Source organism: Callorhinus ursinus, unplaced genomic scaffold, assembly GCF_003265705.2.
Source record: "Callorhinus ursinus isolate GAN/ISIS: 27379988/994484 unplaced genomic scaffold, GSC_fseal_2.0 scaffold68, whole genome shotgun sequence".
Lineage (NCBI taxonomy): Eukaryota > Metazoa > Chordata > Mammalia > Carnivora > Otariidae > Callorhinus > Callorhinus ursinus.
Window position 1 is genome coordinate 2077248 of NW_027397130.1, and position 18359 is coordinate 2095606.

The window sequence follows — 18359 nt, forward strand, 5'->3', positions numbered from 1 at the left end:
CACCCCGCACACATACACACACCACACACACACACACACTGGGCACACACACATCACATATCACACACCACACACAGACATACCTCATACACACACAAACACTGCACACATTACATACACACATCACACACAACACCCACATACATCACACACATTCACATCATGCACACACACACACACACACACACACACAGGCACAGAAACAGATAAAAAAGCCAGAACAAACTACATGTAAATTTCACAACCCAAAGACAAAAGTCCCAAGTGGCTCCTCCTGTCCCACATTCCCCTTCCTACACTAAGGTGCCACATGGAGAGTGGCTACTTTAAATCAGCTGCCCATTATTCAAGCAATAAACTCAGGATTTTTAAATGCAAGGTGTACAGAAGGAATTTGGGTCAAAGTCTTCTGCATCTACCCTAAACTCGCCATGACAAATGTTTTGTGTATCATTTCAGGGATTACCTACATGTGTATCTACACCTTTGTGGGACCAGAATTAATCAACACAGCAAGACACCAGGAGGGAAAGAGAAACTAGGAACACCTGAGGCAGCCCCAGGCTAAGTCCCCCAGGGCGTGTTCCCAGCAGGGCATCCAAATGGACGGGAAGACAGGCAGCGGGACCTATCAATGTGCGCATCTATGTATCTTAACTACCCATCCACCCACCCACCTGCCCACCTATCTATACTCATTCATCCATCCATCCGTCTGTCTGTCCATCCATCCATCTCCACACCGACACTATTAATCTGACAAGCAGGAAGAGCTGAATTTCTACAAGGTACATGGGCATATTCTGAGTCTGCTGAATACATTTTTTTCTTTTATACTTTGCTTTTTAAATATAACATATTTTGAATATCTTTCCACAACAGAAGTCAAATAGCTACAGAATTCTGTGTTTCTCCCAAATTTCATATGCTTTACAGGAAGGAGGACTAGGAGAAGACCCTTTGATAACATTCTCAATTTCTCCCATGTTTATGGATTTTCTATCTTTTCTGAGGTCAATCATGGTCATTTAACTTTCCTAGAAAATTATGCGCCTCATTCAGGTTTCCCCATTCATTTGCAAAGCACTCACAAAGCACTCCTTCATGACTTTCAATTTCCTCAAATCTTGGGGTACTTCTCGATTGTCTGGGTTCTCTCCTTGGATTTTACTGAAATTTGGCTAAGACTGTCTTTATAAAAGCAAAACTTAGAACTAAAAATCCATCAAGGAATCTGCCCTACCTGCAGCCCTTACCAGAGAGACACCCCCTGCCCCGCGATGACACTGACAGGAGCCCTGTTTGATCGTCCTGGTTCGGCCATGTGCCAAATCAGCCCTCTGTCATCCGGCCCCCGGGTCACAGCCACGTACGGGATGGGAACCTCAGCTCTGTGGGATCCATCCATAGACTGGTCAGTGAACGCAGGACCACAGCAAAATACATAAATAAATACAAGGTATGCTGGGCCAATCACAGTCTCTCTTTGTTGGGAAATGTTGGGAAAGGCAGGCTGGAATGTGCCACAGGCCCGGCACACCTCCTTACGGGGACACAAAGAGCCCTCACAGCCTGTGCTGGGCTGGTGGCCTCAGAAGGGGCCGTCTTGCCTGTGTCAGACTCAGGGTGTTCCCCTGGTGCAGGAGTCAGTGGCCCTCAGGCACCCCCCAGCTTTCTGGGGGCTCCTTTCATTGCAGCGAAACGGAGGGGGTGGGCAGCCACACGGCCTATGTGGGGTCAGTGTCACAGGGGACCCATAGGCCGAGGGGGCCCGGGGCACTCAAGGTGTCTGGGGGGCCTCGCTCTCTCCCTCGCTGTGAACAAGCACATGGGGCGCATGTCCTCTGGTCCCTACCCTGGGGTAGTACGTGCCTTTTCACCACACAGCCTGGCCACCCAGGAAATGGTGAACACTCTTCGGGGGGGGGGGGGAATTGAATCTTGAAAATCTAACCAAAATTGCAGCTAGCAGAGAGCTGAGGCTGAAGAAGTAGAGGGGAAACATCACAAGGTGATGTTAGAATCATGGGGCTCATGGCTTCACAAACCATGACCATGACAGGACACAGGGTGACAAACCCCCAGAATATGAGCCCCGTGGGGCAGGGCTGCGTTTGGTTCATCCTGGGACCCTGCGCCCAGGCGGAGCCTCCCCTGAGCAGGTAATCAGCAAACGTGTCAAAAAGACAAATACGTCAGAGAAGAAAATCAAGTCACCGGGCACTAGGGGTCCAGGAAAGATTTGCAGCGTTAGTAAAGCTAAAGTAGACAAGAGACCCAGGGGACACAGCATGCTGATGACCAGTCACTTGCTGTGGAAGTGCCCTGACAGCTGCTGGGGCCCCCCAGTCCACAGAGGTCACCTCCCCTGTCGCTCCACACCGAATGACCTTCACAAGAAACTTCTCCATATCATGCAATCCAGGCTGAGTGGGCCACCACTTTTTAAAACCAAACACCTGGCAAATCATGTGGAATATATATTAAAATATCTAATTACACAGTACATGAATTGATGTAATCCTAGAACCTCTTAATAAACGTTTTATAAGTGGGACAAACTGAACAGGCCAAAGACTATTTTAGGACTTAAATGTTGCTATGAGGTCATCAGCAGATATCACATACATTACTTGGAAACGACACAAGTCCTCTCAACAAAAACTTTGGCCCAGTCAGTTTAAAAGTCTCCATTGTGAACTCTCACAACTCAACAGTAAAGACAACCCAACTAAAGAACGGTATAGGATTTGAATAGACATGTTCCCAAAGAAGATATGCAAATAAACGGCCAATAAGCACAAGAAAAGGTGCTCAACATCACTAGTTAGGAGGGAAATGCAAATCCAAACCAGAAAGAGATGCCTCTTCACACCCACCAAGATGGCCATCTTAAAAATCGTTTGTTTTTTTTTTTAAGATTTTATTTATTTATTTGAGAGAGAGCACAAGCAGGGGGAGCAGCAGAGGGAGAGAGAGAAGCAGACTCCCGGTGGAGCAGGGAGCCCGACTCGGGGCTCAATCTCAGGACCCTGAGATCACGACCTGAGCTGAGGGCAGATGCTTAACGACTGAGCCACCCAGGCGCCCCAATAATAGTTTTAAAACAAAACGCAAAGAAAATGACAAGTGCCGGTGAGGACAGGGAGAAACTGAGCTCTCACACGACAGCAGAATGGAAAATGGCACGGCCGCTCCGGGAGTTCCTCAAGGTCGACACGGAGTTACATGCGCCCCAGGGAGACGCCCGAAAGAACTGAAAGCACACGTCCCCGCAAACACTCAGACACAAACGTTCACAGCAGCGTTGCTCTGAGAGCCGAGGGGTAGAAACAGCCCAAGTGTCCATCAGGAGATGGACACACAAATGTGGTGGGTCCGTCCTGAGAACTCATCCAGCTGTAAAAGGGACCAAAACACTGATCTAGCAACAGCACGTGCACGTGACCCTGATGCTGAGCGAGAGAGGTCAGGCACACGGGCCACACCACGTGCGACTCCTTCACACTGTGTTCTGTGAATTCCGTCTGCACATCTCAAACCTCCACTACTTATCACACCAACAAGTAACTCCTTGACATTTAAGACAGAGGTACCCAAAAGCCGTCGTGAACGCCCAATTCACGACCACTACTGCGACATATGGTTTCCCGATGGAATGAAGTCAAGCGAGCAGAAGTGGCCACTCCCCTCCAGGCTGCAACTACCCCCCTGGATCAGCACTTTCTCATCTGGCTGGAGCCGGATTTGACAACCCTTCCCAGTCACATATGGCGAGCATACGGTGGGCTCCTCACCGCCTCCCCCAGATTCTGCACCCCACTGCCTCATGCTCCGTAGCTTCTCCTTTCCCAGAGCCGGCACTTCCTCAGACGTCTTCACCTCCCTCCCTAGCACGCCTTCCAGAGCTGTCTGCACATGGCTCCGCACTGGGGGCTCTGGGTTAACTCAGGAAGCCAACACTGCACATGAAACCTGGGACTGTCAGACATCTGAGCTGCAGTGTTCGAGCTGCGCAGACAGTGCCTGGTCCTCATTTGCAATTTGTCGCACACAGAGATAGCTCTCTCGTTAAAAAGATCGTGAAGATGAGAGACCAGATCCTTGACGGGCTTGTGAAGGACAGAGTTAAGCCCTCTTTCTCTGTAAAAACACGATAACTACCAGCAAGCCCGAGTGCAGAGGCAGGCGGAAGGAGCAGGGGGGCTGGCGAAGCAGGGGCGCCGGGCAGAGCAGGGGTGGACCCCTCGGAGCTGACACCCCACCTCATCCTGTTCTTCCCGTTAACCCACCTTTCACATTTACAAACCCTCAAAATTCCATGGTAAGCTGTCAATTACCATTTCTAGAAAGCAGCACAGCAACAATTCAACAAGTGCATGTTCTTGCCACGATCCCAGGCCACATGCCCACCCCCCGCACAATGGCAGCAAGAAGGCGTCCGTCCTGGTAAGCCCTCCCTGCCCGTGAGGCACACCTGCCCACAGAAGGCAAGGAGCGAGGGGCTGCCGGTGACCTCTGCTGCAGGGACATGAGGGGTGGACAGTGGCCCGTGGCCTCACATCCATGCTCAGTGGTGCACCGCTCAAAACCGCGGGGGCCCAAATCTCAAAAGGACTATCACACACCCGTGCCAGCTGCCTTGTGCCTGCAGAGGCTGGAGTCACCTGGGGGATAGCACCGCGGCAGCATGGCACAGGGCGACCCTCACAGGCCACCAGAGACAGCCGAGGAGTCTAGCCGTGCAAGGCTGCTCACCCTCCAGACGGGCTGCAACATCACTTCCTCCTTCTCCTTCTTTAACGAGTTTGCGTGTTTTTTAAAGACTTTGTCGGTCGTGCCTTGAAGCTGCTGAGTGATGGCAGAGGGCCGCCACCTCTCTGCGCTCATGGAATGCGCTGGCAGGCAGGGTGAGCAGGAAGAGCTGGGTAGAAACTGGTTTTCGGGGGCCAGGGCTGCACAGAAGCACAGATTGGAATTCTCCCTGAACACAGCGCGCGGAGCAGCTGTCGGGCGAGCAGTGAGAGCGGGGTGAAGGGGGAGCGCGGGGACATGCTAAAGGCTGAAGCAAAAATATAACTGCATGTCCATCACAGGTACCATCTCCGCATTCTGAGGGGAAGCAGTTAAGTCACTGTCAAAACACAACAGTTAACCCCAAGAGGGCCAGAAGGCTCTGCCTACACTGTCGTGCAAATTCAAGAGCACTGGTGCAAAGTGCTTCAGAGCAGACAGGAGCCACAGAGGTGTGAGCGCCTCCCCACTTCCCCTTCGGCGTGCACCCTCACTGCGATGTGTCACAGAGGCACAAGCACAGTGCCTAAGGGCCCACGGCAGGACCCACAGAACAGGAAGCCGGGCCGGCGAAGGAACGGGGGACAGCAGGGCGGCGGCGTGGTGGCGGCGGCTCTCTCCCTTCAGGGCCGTTCTCACCGGCTGTGCCGCAACGTCGGTTTGGGACTAAGGTCACAGTGGGGCTGTCCCAACAGGAGCCACGACAACAAACAGCCCACCCGGGCCTACTCCACACACCCACGCGGAGCACCTCCTGGGGAGGGCGGAGCACACAGTCCTATGGCAAAGCTGGTTCCTCCCTCAATAACTCTGAAAACCCCAAGACAAGGCAGAACCCACCCACTTGTGAGTCTTACCGCATGCCTGTAGAAAGTCCACTCCAGGGCACTGAAGGGGGCCAGGTGGGCGAGTTGTCGGTGCTCACGTCCACCCCTCCGCCCCTACTCCCACCCAAAAGAGGGAGGCGCCACAGGCTATGGGTCCCAAGCACTGTGACCAGCCCCAGGAAGGGCGCTGCAGGCCGGGGCGGCGGGTCACCCAGCAGTGTGGTGGGCTACGATGCCCAGCCCAGCAACCTGGCCGGATACAGCCCTTCCCCTAGCACCTCCCAGCTTGAACGGCTGGCCACCAGATGCTCTCTCCCCGAGATGAGGGTCACGCCGTCCACCCCATCCCAGGGAAGAGGCAAGGAGATATCCTACCCACAACCCCGCCAATACCTAAGTGCCGGGGTTGGCAAACAACACCTGTGCCTAAAACCTACAGAACGAGCCTATGAATGCCCCAGAGTGAACAAAGCTGTCCACTGGCCTTAGCCCATCCCCCCCCGACGCCCCATCACACCAAACGGTCCAGTCAGCAGTGCTGTTTGTCTAAGCATGCTCTCTGAGCATGCAAGCAGCTCTGTGATCAAAACCAAAGGAAAGGCCTTTGTCACTCAAATTCAAATGCAACAATTATTTGCAATTGGCTGATGACCAGGTGGTGGAGCCCTGCTTTGTCCCAGACAGACTTCTGGCCCTGCGTGCACTCTGCCGGGTGGGAAGCACAGACACATGTCTAACCCACACACTGACCTCCATTCCTTTTTTATTTTTTTAAGATTTTATTTATTTCAGAGAGAGAGAATGAGAGATAGAGAGCACGAGAGGGAAGAGGGTCCGAGGGAGAAGCAGACTCCCCGCTGAGCAGGGAGCCCGATGTGGGACTCGATCCTGGGACTCCAGGGTCGTGACCCGAGCCGAAGGCAGTCGCTCAACCAACTGAGCCACCCAGGTGCCCCGACCTCCATTCTTCAACCGCACGGCAGCCGTGACCGACCGGGGGAGCATGGCGAACTGCAGGACAGAACACAGGATCCCACACCGTCCTCAGAACCGCCCAGCACGCCCGCTCCCTGCAGGGGCCCACAGCCACGGCTTGCCTGCACCGCCTCTGCATCCACAGACCCGCCTCCCAGAGGAGCTCCTACCACACACAAGGTGCGCTCCAGGGAGGCTCCAAAGGGCATTTTCTGTCCCCTTTCGTAGACACATGCGGACTGCTATGTTACTGGGACAAAACGCACTCAATCAGATGCCGCCAACAATGGATGCCTCACCAAGCTCCTTCACCTGCCTTAGTGAGCTACAAACATTCCCACCTCCATTTGCTTTCGGGTCTGCAGTGCTGTGGGGAAAGAGCGACAGGACGAGACCCTCGTTGGCGGCTCCCCCATCGGCTCCGGCCCGTTACGCCCTGCACTAAACTGCCAGACGCCCCGAGTGGTTAGAGAAAGCCTCGGAAACATGCGTTCTTCACCAGATACGCTCCACTCTGTAATCCCCACTGCTGTCACCCAGTCACACGCCCAGCTGGGGCTTCCCGTGACAGGAGCGAGGTCTCCCCACACGACTGTCAGCTGGAACAACAGCTGGCATTCTTCCTTCAATCTCCTACAGAACACAAATTTATGTGCCTACGAGGTAGTAAGGCACAGCCTTAAATTTAATCAAAAGAAGTATTTCACTGGTGGCAAACTGATGAATTATTTAGACAAGGGTTCAATCGGCCTGGAAAGGAAATCTGGGCCTGACAGTCTGGCAGCCTCAGAAAAAAAATATCACCATCATGGCTTCTCTAAATTCCTTCCTGACCCCAAATCACCCTTACCAAAATGTCTATTCCTGCACAGTTAAAGCTAGAAAAGCAAGGAGGAGAGAGCAGGAGGAAGGACATCGACTCTCCGAGGCACGAGGCGGGCAGGGTTCCCATGGTTGGTAGCAGGGTCCCGCGTGTCCACCCACAGCCACGCGGAGGCACGCCAACACTAACAAACAGGACCTTGTTTCCAGCTGCGCCAGCTTCCTGAGCCTCGTAGTACAGGACACGGAGGAAGAGGAGACCAGATCTAGGGGTGTCTACCTCAAAGGTCTGGAAATTTAGTAATACTCTCGTTGTTTTATTGCAGATGGCACATGAGCCTCTATTACACAGAGCACTCGAGGGCCCCGTAGAACGCAGTAAAGTGGTGTGTGGTGTGTGAAACTCTGCAATGTTTCTAAGGACCCTGACTTACAGTTAGGAACAGGCCACCCTGCACAAAACATCTGAGCTTGGTAACTGTCTCATGTTTTGTGCAAACTCTGGGAGGCAGCATGAGGCCGGCCTCCCTCCCTCTCCTGTCACCCACAGGAGCTTCCAGAGAGCGCAGAGGCATGCCACTCGCACCAGAGCGCGTACTATTACTGCCTGGCACGTAGGGCACAGCCCCACAATGGGCACCAGCAAGCCGGCGAGCCCTCCTGATGAACCCCTTACCGCAGGCTCATTTCTGAACAGATGCATTCCACTAACAGCTGGAAGCAGCAAAATTTTAAACCTTTTTATCATACTTAAAAATGAATGCAATCGTCTTGACATTCAAAACAAAATACTAAGTATTCGTTGCTGTGGTTCTGCTTCTCGAACGCAGGTGAAAGAGCCCACTCGGTCGGCGGCATGAACAGCTCCTTTCTACGGTGCGCCTGGCACGTTCCGATCCCTCCCTACAAACCAGCCCCAACGGGGACCCACCGGCGCCCGTGCACCCACACCTTTTCTTAAGCACCCTACAATCTAGAAACACCCTCCCTCATGAGCCTCTTTAACTGCATCTCTCCTCAAAACATCACCTTGCAGATCCATTCTTGAAATCCCACGAAACTTTGAACACATGTCTCAGAATAACAACGTCCGCCTGGTGGACTGCACCCTCTTTGCTACTGCTCATCTCACACGGTCACCCTCCCGCCACGGCGAGAAGGTGACTTCTCAACCCCATCCTGATTCTGCCATCATTTTTGGATCTGTGATCATGTCTCTATATGTAACTGCTGCCTGCCTTACATGGTAATAATGCCTCTCCCAGATGCCATAGGAGAGACCTGCTCGTAGAAAGAAATTTAGATTAAAAATAATAATAGATCCTACTTTCAAAGATTCCATTTACTGCCAGCTAGCATGAACTAGCTGATGTCTACCAAGTTAACTAATAATAAAGCTAGCAGTAAATCAACTCTTAGCACTCCCCAAAATTGTAAATCATAACAAATGGAATAAACATACAATATCTAGAAATATTAAACCCATATTCCGAAAGACCATATCTTCTCATGTAATATTTCTTTAAAAGGAAGAACGTAATTAAAACAGCAGAGCTTGTTCTGTGAAGAACGCAGTTGGTAAATCTGAATTTATCTGGTTGCATTCTCTTTTAAATAAATGAACCCAGCAAAAAGCCAAAGCATGATGTCAAACCCAGGAGATGGTCCGATGTAGGTAAGTCAGAAAGGCGTTCTTTTAAATTTGAATATTGCTGGTTCTCCACCTTCTAAATGCCAGTGACGTCAAGTCTCCTGACAGACGTTACCTGTGTGTGTTGTCACACACAGACTGAGAGTCTGTGTGCACCACACGCGCTCCCGTCAACACCTGGGGAGTGTTGCAGAGATCCTGGAGTGCCTTCAAAGTCCTCAAAGGAGCGAGTTTCTACTGACAACAGTAGGCATCTCAACTGTCTTTAAAGGAATACACCATGGAACTATCTCTCGGTTCCTCATCCAAGCCCAAAGCCATTGTACCCTCATGAGAAAGGCTCCAGAGTTTTTATGTAACCAGCAAGAGGTAACAAATCTCACAGAGGAAGAAGCAAAGCCCTTAGGCATAGATCAAAGTCACCACTAAGACACTGCCTTCTGAAGACTGGGGTCTGTGGTTATCGACTCCACAAGTTAGACCCGGATGCCCCCGAAGACACAGGGGGACGTGGTCTCCACCACTCAGTCATCCCACAACTATGGGCAGCAGCAGAAATGACCCGTGGGCACGGTGACAGCCACCAACAGATTAATTTCTGGCTGTTCTCTTAGAATGTAAATGACGTGCAAAGAATCCCTAATTCCAGGTCATGCGGATAAACAGTCCACAGATGAAAGCCAAGCAGGCAGGGTTCTCTGGGGGCCCTAAGCCACTTGCTTCCATGAGGCAGACACTCAAAAAGGAAGGGCAAAGACCGCAAAGGCTCTCAGGAGCCGTGTGAGCAAGACCACCGCCACCCACCATGGTTGCACCCTGCAGAGAACTCCAGAGCCAGGCCGCCACAAAAAGTGGAACAGAAAGGCGCCTCCACGAACACCCCAAATTCCTAATCTGCTGCTACAATTATTACATCTTCAAACCAGCTAAAGAGCAAGGCTAAAGGAAATGGGTCTTGGGGTGGTTCACGAGAAAACTTAAGATCTTAAAAGGCAATTTGACACAGTTACTGTATTCCACGCCACTGTTCTTTAAAAAAACAAAACCAGGAAACTGTAAGATATAAGCAACAAAAGGCACAGTAATTGGTGGCTGGCTCCTTAAAAAGAACCTTACCTTTTGAATCAAAGACAAAGCATATTAATAGGTGTCATCTTTTCAATGTTGAGTGCTTTTTTCTCAGCTGTTTGAAAATTGAAGACAGGAGAAATAGCTCTAACTAGTTGAGGTTGCAGGAAAGTTACTGAAAATATGTTTCCTGTGCAAAAGAAAAACCATGATTTTAAGAGTAACATGAGAAATGCTTTTCAGTGTCTAAAGACTGTGGGGGGAAACCCACGCCAAATGAGTAAGAGACTGTCCAGCCCAGGGCCCCTGCAAGTGCCCGGGCACCTTCACACATGACAGGGCACGTCCACAGTGCTGGGGAGGGAGGGCGCAGTGAGGAGTGTCCAGCCACTGAGGGACGAGAGCTGAGGGTCCGTAAAAACCTCTCACTTGGATTCAAAGGCTGAATTGAAGCTTCCCTGTAAGAAAGAAAGAGAAAAGCAAATAAAGAGCACTTACCCTTGGCTGCCAGTTCTCGTATTGCTTCTGCAAATTCGCACCGATGGTTTCCAGAGCTTTCTGAGGCCCCATCGACAGAGGATCTGAAGAAGCAATAAAAAGCAGAAAGTTCATTACCCGTTCATTTCCTCCGCTGCTGAGCCTGTCTCTCACGGTTTCCTCTTCCATCACTCACTTCAGAGTCACCTTGGACCGAGGAAGACACAACTGGGGGTTTTCTGTGTTTAACCAGATGTAGGGAACTGCTATGCCCCCAACCAAGACAAAATGCCACACCTATTCACCTTTCTAGAGAAAAGTGGTTTGGTCAGACTCGCTGGCCCCGTGAAGCTTCCTCTCCTCCCTGAGCTCGTCACTCAGCCCCGTGGTCGCCCTGCACTCCTGTGGAGCCGTTCCTGTGCTCCTTGCAGGCTGTGTGGGGTGGGCCACGGGCCTGGCGGGGGCCTCTGTGCAAAGGAGGGGCTGCAGTGAGGGCCACATAGTGCTTACCTCACACAAAGGACCAGGAGTAAGATGGAAAGACCAAGGTGATGCGTTCTAAGTAACTTCTGTCTGCACTGGTTCTTTCCCAAGAACCAGTTTCGTAAAGCACACCCGTGTGTTTGTGGCTAACCCACCCATTTCGGGAGTGGCTTCTAGGGCAAATAACTCTAACCAGCAATTTCTCAAACTTACTTGGTCTCGAGATGTCTCTGCCCTCTTTAAAATTATGAAGAACCCCAAACAACTTTTAAGTGGCTATATCTATTGGTATTTGCTGTATTCAAACTCAAGATGAGAAATTTTAAAAATATTTCTTTATTCATTCATTTAAAAGTATTAACCCACTACATTTGAACATAAATACCTATTATGAAAAATGACTTTTACAAAAAATTAGAGAATAGTACTGTTCCACCTTTTTTGCAAATTTCTTTAATACCTGGTTTAACACATCTGCGTCTGCATTCATCTGTTACAAATGTGGTTCTGGTCGACATACAGGAGGAAAGTCGCACCTCACACACAGACATCATGGGAAAGGGGAGGCCACTTTAAATAGCCTTTTGAGATAGTCATACTATCTTTGATGCTACACCAAAACTCGACACGTGGTAGCTTCTTTTAAGACTATCTGCAATGTGGAGTCTGAAACCATAGCAATAAACCCATACTCCATGGCATTAAAATCCACTGGCCTATCGTGCACTTTGAGTAGATTCTCTACCCATGGATGACTCTGTCATCATGACTGGTCATCTGTAAAATACTGGTTCACTGAGCTATGTGGATCTTCTGTATCTTGTTCTTCAATATCTCAAATTTCATCACCGGCAACAAACACTTCCAGCTGTTTTCCTTAAAGTGCCAGCTCACTTTGTTCATTTTCCAGAAAATGCCTGCCAAATGCCCAAAAGGATGTGCCATGAAAAGAGCAGCTAGTGGCTCAGGACTCATCTACCACGTAAGCCCTTCCTTCCTGCAACCAGGACCCGCCACTCGGCGGCCCCCTTCATCATGCGATCTTACAGGTGGGCGTCCAAAGGCTGACGCCCATCTGTAAGACTGTGTATCAGTGCTGAGCCAGAGCACCAAAACAACACCTTCCCCCAACTGTCTTCACTGCCCTTGTTTTCCACGTGCGAACGCTAATTCTGCCCCACCTTCCCCAAAGTAACCCTCTCAAATACTGCCTCCCACACAGGTGAGGGTAGCAGCTAATCTCCGCTCATCTCCCCCCACCCCCCGGACACCCCCAGGCCAATCCCACTGTGGCGGGAATGTGCAACCCCTCTCTGTAGAGGTGGGATGGCTCCCAAGAAGAGAGCCTCAAGGGGCCAGGGGACAGTAATGTTCACGTCATCGGAGTCTCACAATGAGGAAAGTAAGTGCAGAGCTCAAAAGCATTTGAAGATATGATGCTTGACAACTTCCCAAAATTGGCAAAAGACGTAAACTTATAGATTCAAGAAGGTCAGTGAACCACAAATAGGATTAACCCAAGAAAATCTATATCCAGACACATAATAATCAAATTGCTAAAAACAAAAGACCAAAAAAAAAAAAGTCCTTAGAGAAAAATCAGTTCACAAAGGATCAGGAATGAGACAGTCTCTGGATTTCCCAACAATATTGAAAGCTGAACAGAATAGAGCCGTGCCTTCAAATCTTCTACAAAAATAACAACAACCTGATATTCAAGTCTGAGGGTAAAACAGAGGTCTTTTCAGACATGCAAACACTCATAAAATCTGTCCCGTGTTCCTCTTCTTGAGAAAAAAGGACGAAAAGAAGCCAATGAAGGACCCAGAAAAGGAAAGAGACAGAGAAACCACAAGACGTCCATGAACTAGATCCAGAGACGAAGCCACCCCAACAGGAGCTAGAGGGGTATTTTTTTAAAAACAAATAGATTATTTGAGCACTGGAATAATTATTGATAGCACTTGACAGATCTACTGGAATATACGTAAAAAACTGAACTCATAAGTTGACAAAAAATTTAGCAAATAAAAGTAACTGGCAAATGTGTAACTAGGGGAAAAATCACATACACGGACGAGAAAGGAACCAATCGGACCACCCCCTCTGGGACGGGCAGAGAAAAGAAACAGCTTTCTCTTATTATGCTCTTCAGTATTGTGGGATTTTAGAGCTATATGCACATATTACTTTGATTTTTTAAAAAAGAATTATAAAATCAAGTAACAGGATTTTAGACTTGGAAGGGACATTTAGCACCAGTGCATCAAAGTCATGGAGGACTTTTCACGATACAGACACCAGGCCCTACCCTGGAGACTCCAATTCAATAGCTTCGGAAGAGCCCAGTCAACTAAGGAGCACCTCTGGATGAGGGAAACCTAATGAAAATTGGGCTATAATTAACTTACCTGGAAGAAGTATGGTAAATTTGTTTCGATCCATACGTAACTAAAGAAATTAGATGTTCATCTTCATCTCTCTTTGTTCTGGTAGGAACCCAGTGTTAAGGTCTCAAAAGAATTACAATGACCTCAATCAACTCTGCTGTAATCTAAATCATAAGACTGTCAAGAGACACGAATAAATCGGAAATCGGAATCTTTATGAAAAGTAAAAATTCAGGGCCACTGAAGAGCATAAACAAAGCAAAAGGGAAGCAGAAAATAGCATCAACAAACAGAAACCACTCCAACAGCCATACCTTGTGCATGAGCCTGGGAGAGCAAATGCACGAACTGGTGTGCCTTTGTCCACACTTGTGTGTGGTACCCATGTGGTCAGTGCCTGTAGCTGGAATCTACACTTAAGAGAACAGAAAGGGTTTCCTCTGTAAAAAGATAAAAGGCCTGTCCAGGAACCACACCGATCAACGGCAGCTCCTAGGTGTGCGCTCCAAAGAACCATGACACAGGGAGGGAGGGAGTGCCACCGGTCCCCAAGTTAGAGGGAAGGACCAAAGCCAGCCCTCCTCCTTGCTTCTCCCCTTGGAAAGCCCAGACCCTCCAGCCCCACACCATCCTCTGCCATGTCCCCAAAGAGGGCATGCCTAGTACCTGCCAGAGTTGGAGGGCCCCTGCCACGTGTCCCTGAGCACCCTGCCGCCAGTCCAGTGGCCCCTCACTCCTCATGGCCGCCCAATAGCAGCACCCCTCTTCCTTCCCTGATCTGAATCAAAATCCCTGCCTTCCCAGGGGAGGGGCAGGGCAGCCACCGGCCACTCATCAGGCTGGGATCAACCGAGTGGCACTGTCATATCCTGTCTACTGGGAACCCCTGTGGCCAATTAACTGCATGGTTTCCTCCAAGGGTGACAGAGAGTGGGGCCGGGAGAGGTGAGAGGGAGCAGGAAGAGGGGAAAGAACCAGGACAAGGGAAAGGCTGCATTTACTGCCAGGCTCACTACAGTAAGCTAAGTAGTGAAATCAGCTAAGCCAAGCTCCTGGTGGGCGGTGCTGACGGTCTGATCCCTCTGATGAGGGATGGAACGGAACGTGGACGGAACGTAGGTCTGAGACGGTAATGCTGTCTTAAGACATTTCTCTTCCAAATCCCTCACGGATTTCTACTGAATGAATGAAATGGGTGGGCAGGTGGGTGGAAGGAAGAGGAGACGACAGTAAATGGCATTTGTATAAAATTTTAGCTTTGCATCAATCTTCCTGCAAGCTTTTCAGCATAAGCCCCCTGTATCCCATGGTGCACAGAACTTCATGCTGACGGGAACTGCAGCCGGCCCACCCATGGCACAGGAGAGAAGCTGAAGTTCCAAGAGCTCAGATGACTCGGTCAAGGTCACAGAGGCTGGCGATGGTGCTGGCAGTCGGCCAACCGAAACACCTCCCTGTTCTCTCCACTCTTCCTTCAGAAGAGCCTGTGTGCTACCATCAACTACTAACACGCTGGCCCCTACCGCGACGGCTGGTGCTGGCACCGAGGACGCTCTCCCTCCTCCGGGCTACGTTCTGGAAGATTGTGAGAAGGGCAGAAGCCCAGGGAGCAGGTGTCCTGGTGTCCTCTCCACCAGCCCGAAGATGAGCACAGGTGAACCCTTCGAAAACAATTCTTCTGTGATGTCGGTCCTCCCTGGGAAAGCCTACAGTATGCTACCACTTGGATGACAGGAAAATAAGCAAGACTAACTGACGCTGTCGGGCTGGAGACTGGGGGCAGGGCTGGCTGGGAGCTGACGAGAGACGGGACTGGACTTGGGGGCCGCTGCTGAGGCTGTTTCTTGATCTGTAATGGGTCAGTCTGGGAAAAGTTCTCAAACTCCACACTGGGATTCCCACACCTTTCCGTACGTATGCTACCCTTCAGAACAAAGGGCGCCTGGGTGGCTCAGTCGGCGAAGTGTCTGACTTTGGCTCAGGTCATGATCTCAGGATCCTGGGACGGAGCTCCGCACCACACCAGGCTCCCTGCTCCTCCGAGATTCTGTTTGTCTCTCTGCCTCTGCCCCTCCCCTGGCTCGTGCTCTTTCTCTCTCTCAAATACATAAAATCTTTTTAAAAAAAATATGGAGAAACATGCAGAGCTCACTGCTCAAAGAACGTCTGTACTTCTTTGTAGCTTGTATTTATGTGGACATTTTATACGTATCTCTTAATTGACTTACTGACTGAGCACTGCCTACTGGATCAAGTAAAAGTTTCTCTGTATGGCGTTCAAAGACTCTGCCACTAATTAGTTGTGTAACCTTGAGCAGCTAATTTTGATTGAGAAAATAATCATGGCAAAGGGCCACTTTGAAATCAGAAGTGGTTTTTAATGGCTCTGTACTATATCAGCCATAATACCCACATGCATTTTACCATTAGAAGCGTATAGAGTGGGAGGCACTTCATCCCACTGAGGTGAGGGCAGAGCAGGGAACCTCTGGCAGTGAGGCTCTGGTTCATGGCCGGACCTGGCCCTCCCAGTGCCTGTGGGTCCCAGCACAGGAGCCTTCATCCTACAGGGGCCTTGTCTACACTGCAGCCCGGTCCTAACCATTCAGCCTTACCCGCCCCCCCCCCCCCCCCCACCCTCCCCGCCGCAAAGCCACAAAATAGATGGTGTTCCTGTGTTGTCTCGTGCTGCACAAGCACCAGGAGCTGGGAGGATTTTCCACAGAGCTGTGGGGATGGCTGGGATGCTGCGTTGTAAGGTGCAGACCTCGCTGCTCACACAAGGCACTCTGCATACGGGGGTGGGGGGAGGCTCCAAGCAGTCACACGCACCTCCGCCTCCTTCAGGGGACACAGGGATACTACTAGGAGAGGCCAGCATGACTGGAATGAGAAAATAGGGTCTCAACTGCAGGACCCGTGGTGCACCAGGCTCACGGCAGTGGGTGCCCCCGACACCCGATGTCCAGGGGGCCCAGCCTGTGCTCCAAGGGCTCAGTCCCCAAAGCTGGGCCCCTTCTCCTCCTCGGGGTCTTGGCTCTCGCCTCCCCTGCAAAGCCCCGTCGTCCACCCACAGCATTTTCTGAGCTCCCGGGCTGCTCAGGGTGGATCCACGTCACTGGCGCCAGCCTCACGTCCCGGCCCTATCACAGTCAGGCTCCTTGCAAACAGGGAGCAGCACTCTCCTTTCTTCTGTGCTTACACGGAAGTTTCCCCCTCACAACCATCTGTGGACCAACCTGACTGACCGGTCAACCCCGAGTTTGCTGCAACAATTGAAGGACGAGGCCTGTGGCAGGGCTCTGTCAACTCAAGGACGTGCAAAAACAATCACTCTGTAGTTCATCTGCGCTGCATCCCCCAGTGCCCACATGTGGGGGGGGGGGGAAGGCTTTCCGCTGAGGGGTAAGAGGAAAACACAGCTAGGTGCCTCCCAAATATTTCCTTAGGATTCCAGAATTTCCCAGCACCTGGCAAACCTCCAGGCTTCTCATCTCTGATGATACACGGCCACCATTAATGAGCACATAAAAAAAATCTCTCAGCTAAATGAGACCTCCTCCTGTTCGGCATTCAGCTCATCTACGCTCTGCTTTCAAACACAGATATTTCTCCAAGAGGTATGGGCACTCACTGTTCTTCAGCACGGTTGTTTTTAGTATTACGCTGTAGCATTTAATGTTGGGCCATAAAACAAAACAGCCTCTCCCCTGCTTCTCTGAGAAGAGCTGAGTGTCACTTCCATGAACTAAAACAGCATCTTATTATCTGGCGGAGTGGGGGGCAGGGGTGAGGAAAGAGGTGTTGACAGCCAGCCATGTGGGGACTCTCAGCGTCCATGCTCTGCCCCTGCGCCAAGGGGGCGGGGGGGGCCGCCAGTGAGCCCGTGCACTTGTGAGCGGCACGGTGACCCTGCTCCTTGTTTATTCTGGCAACAATTCCTGTCATCACCCAAAAACCTAGAGGGCCACTTCCCGACCACAGACAGGTCCATTCTCGGAGTCTCTCCTGTGTGTGCTGGCAATGCGTGCCCAGGGACACCAAATGGACTGAAAAGTAAGAGTCCTCCCATCTGTCAAGCTACCCACACCCCTCGTCCCTGAGGTCAGAGCAGTTTCAACTAGCACGGACTGTCTCTGTTGGTTTGATGTGTGTCTGTCTGCAGCCAAAAAGCCATCAACCTGCAATCCACCCCACCCCTGGCACAGAGACCCCCACACTCACGGGCCTAAGGTAAAGCACGGGAGACTCTCAGTTGTCACCTGACGTAGGTAATGTCTACTTAAGATGAGAAACATCTAGCACTCTACTCTCAGACATCTGCTAGAGACCTCCAGCTGACACAGCAGCTGTCCCTCTAGGCCGGTTCAGGTTATGACTGGTACATGACGCAGGCCCGTTCCCCTGCTCTGAGTGAGTGCACAGGGGCAGAAGACAAGCAGACGCAGGAAGCACCTCTGGTTCCCACTCAACACTGTGGCGGGTGGGGTGTCAGGCAGGGGAGGGGCCTGGGGTTCGCTGCAGGCGCTCTCTGCACTGAGCCATGTTCACCGTCCCAGGAAAGCCTCTTCCCAGCCAAGAGGTAGGTGCCATCACCGCTCCATTGTACAGATGAGGAAACTAAGGCCCCAAATCACGAAGGGACTTGCTGAAGTGAACAGGTGAGAGGAATAAGACTAGGGTCTTGATGAACGCAAAACCTTCGGGTTTCTGGTGATGGAACGCAAAGCCAGAGAGGGAACCTAATGTGGGGATGGCTGCCTTCTCAACAGGAACGCCCTTTAAGCTACGGCTACACTGGCCCCTGCAGGGGGTCTTCCCTGCGACTCCTTCCCCAGCCATGACACACTCGAACATTCACATCCCAAAAAT

At 51.0% G+C, this 18359-nt stretch overlaps 1 protein-coding gene across 3 annotated transcripts in view; it reads right to left on the reverse strand.

Annotated features, from left to right (window-relative positions):
- Positions 1–18359, reverse strand: part of RPTOR (regulatory associated protein of MTOR complex 1) — a 341577-nt gene that overhangs the window by 248245 nt on the left and 74973 nt on the right. For all 3 annotated transcript variants that reach the window (XM_025859594.2, XM_073885974.1, XM_025859593.2), the window contains exon 3: positions 10636–10718. In XM_025859594.2, coding sequence (XP_025715379.1) covers positions 10636–10718 — 83 coding nt within the window. The remainder of the gene's footprint in view (positions 1–10635; positions 10719–18359) is intronic.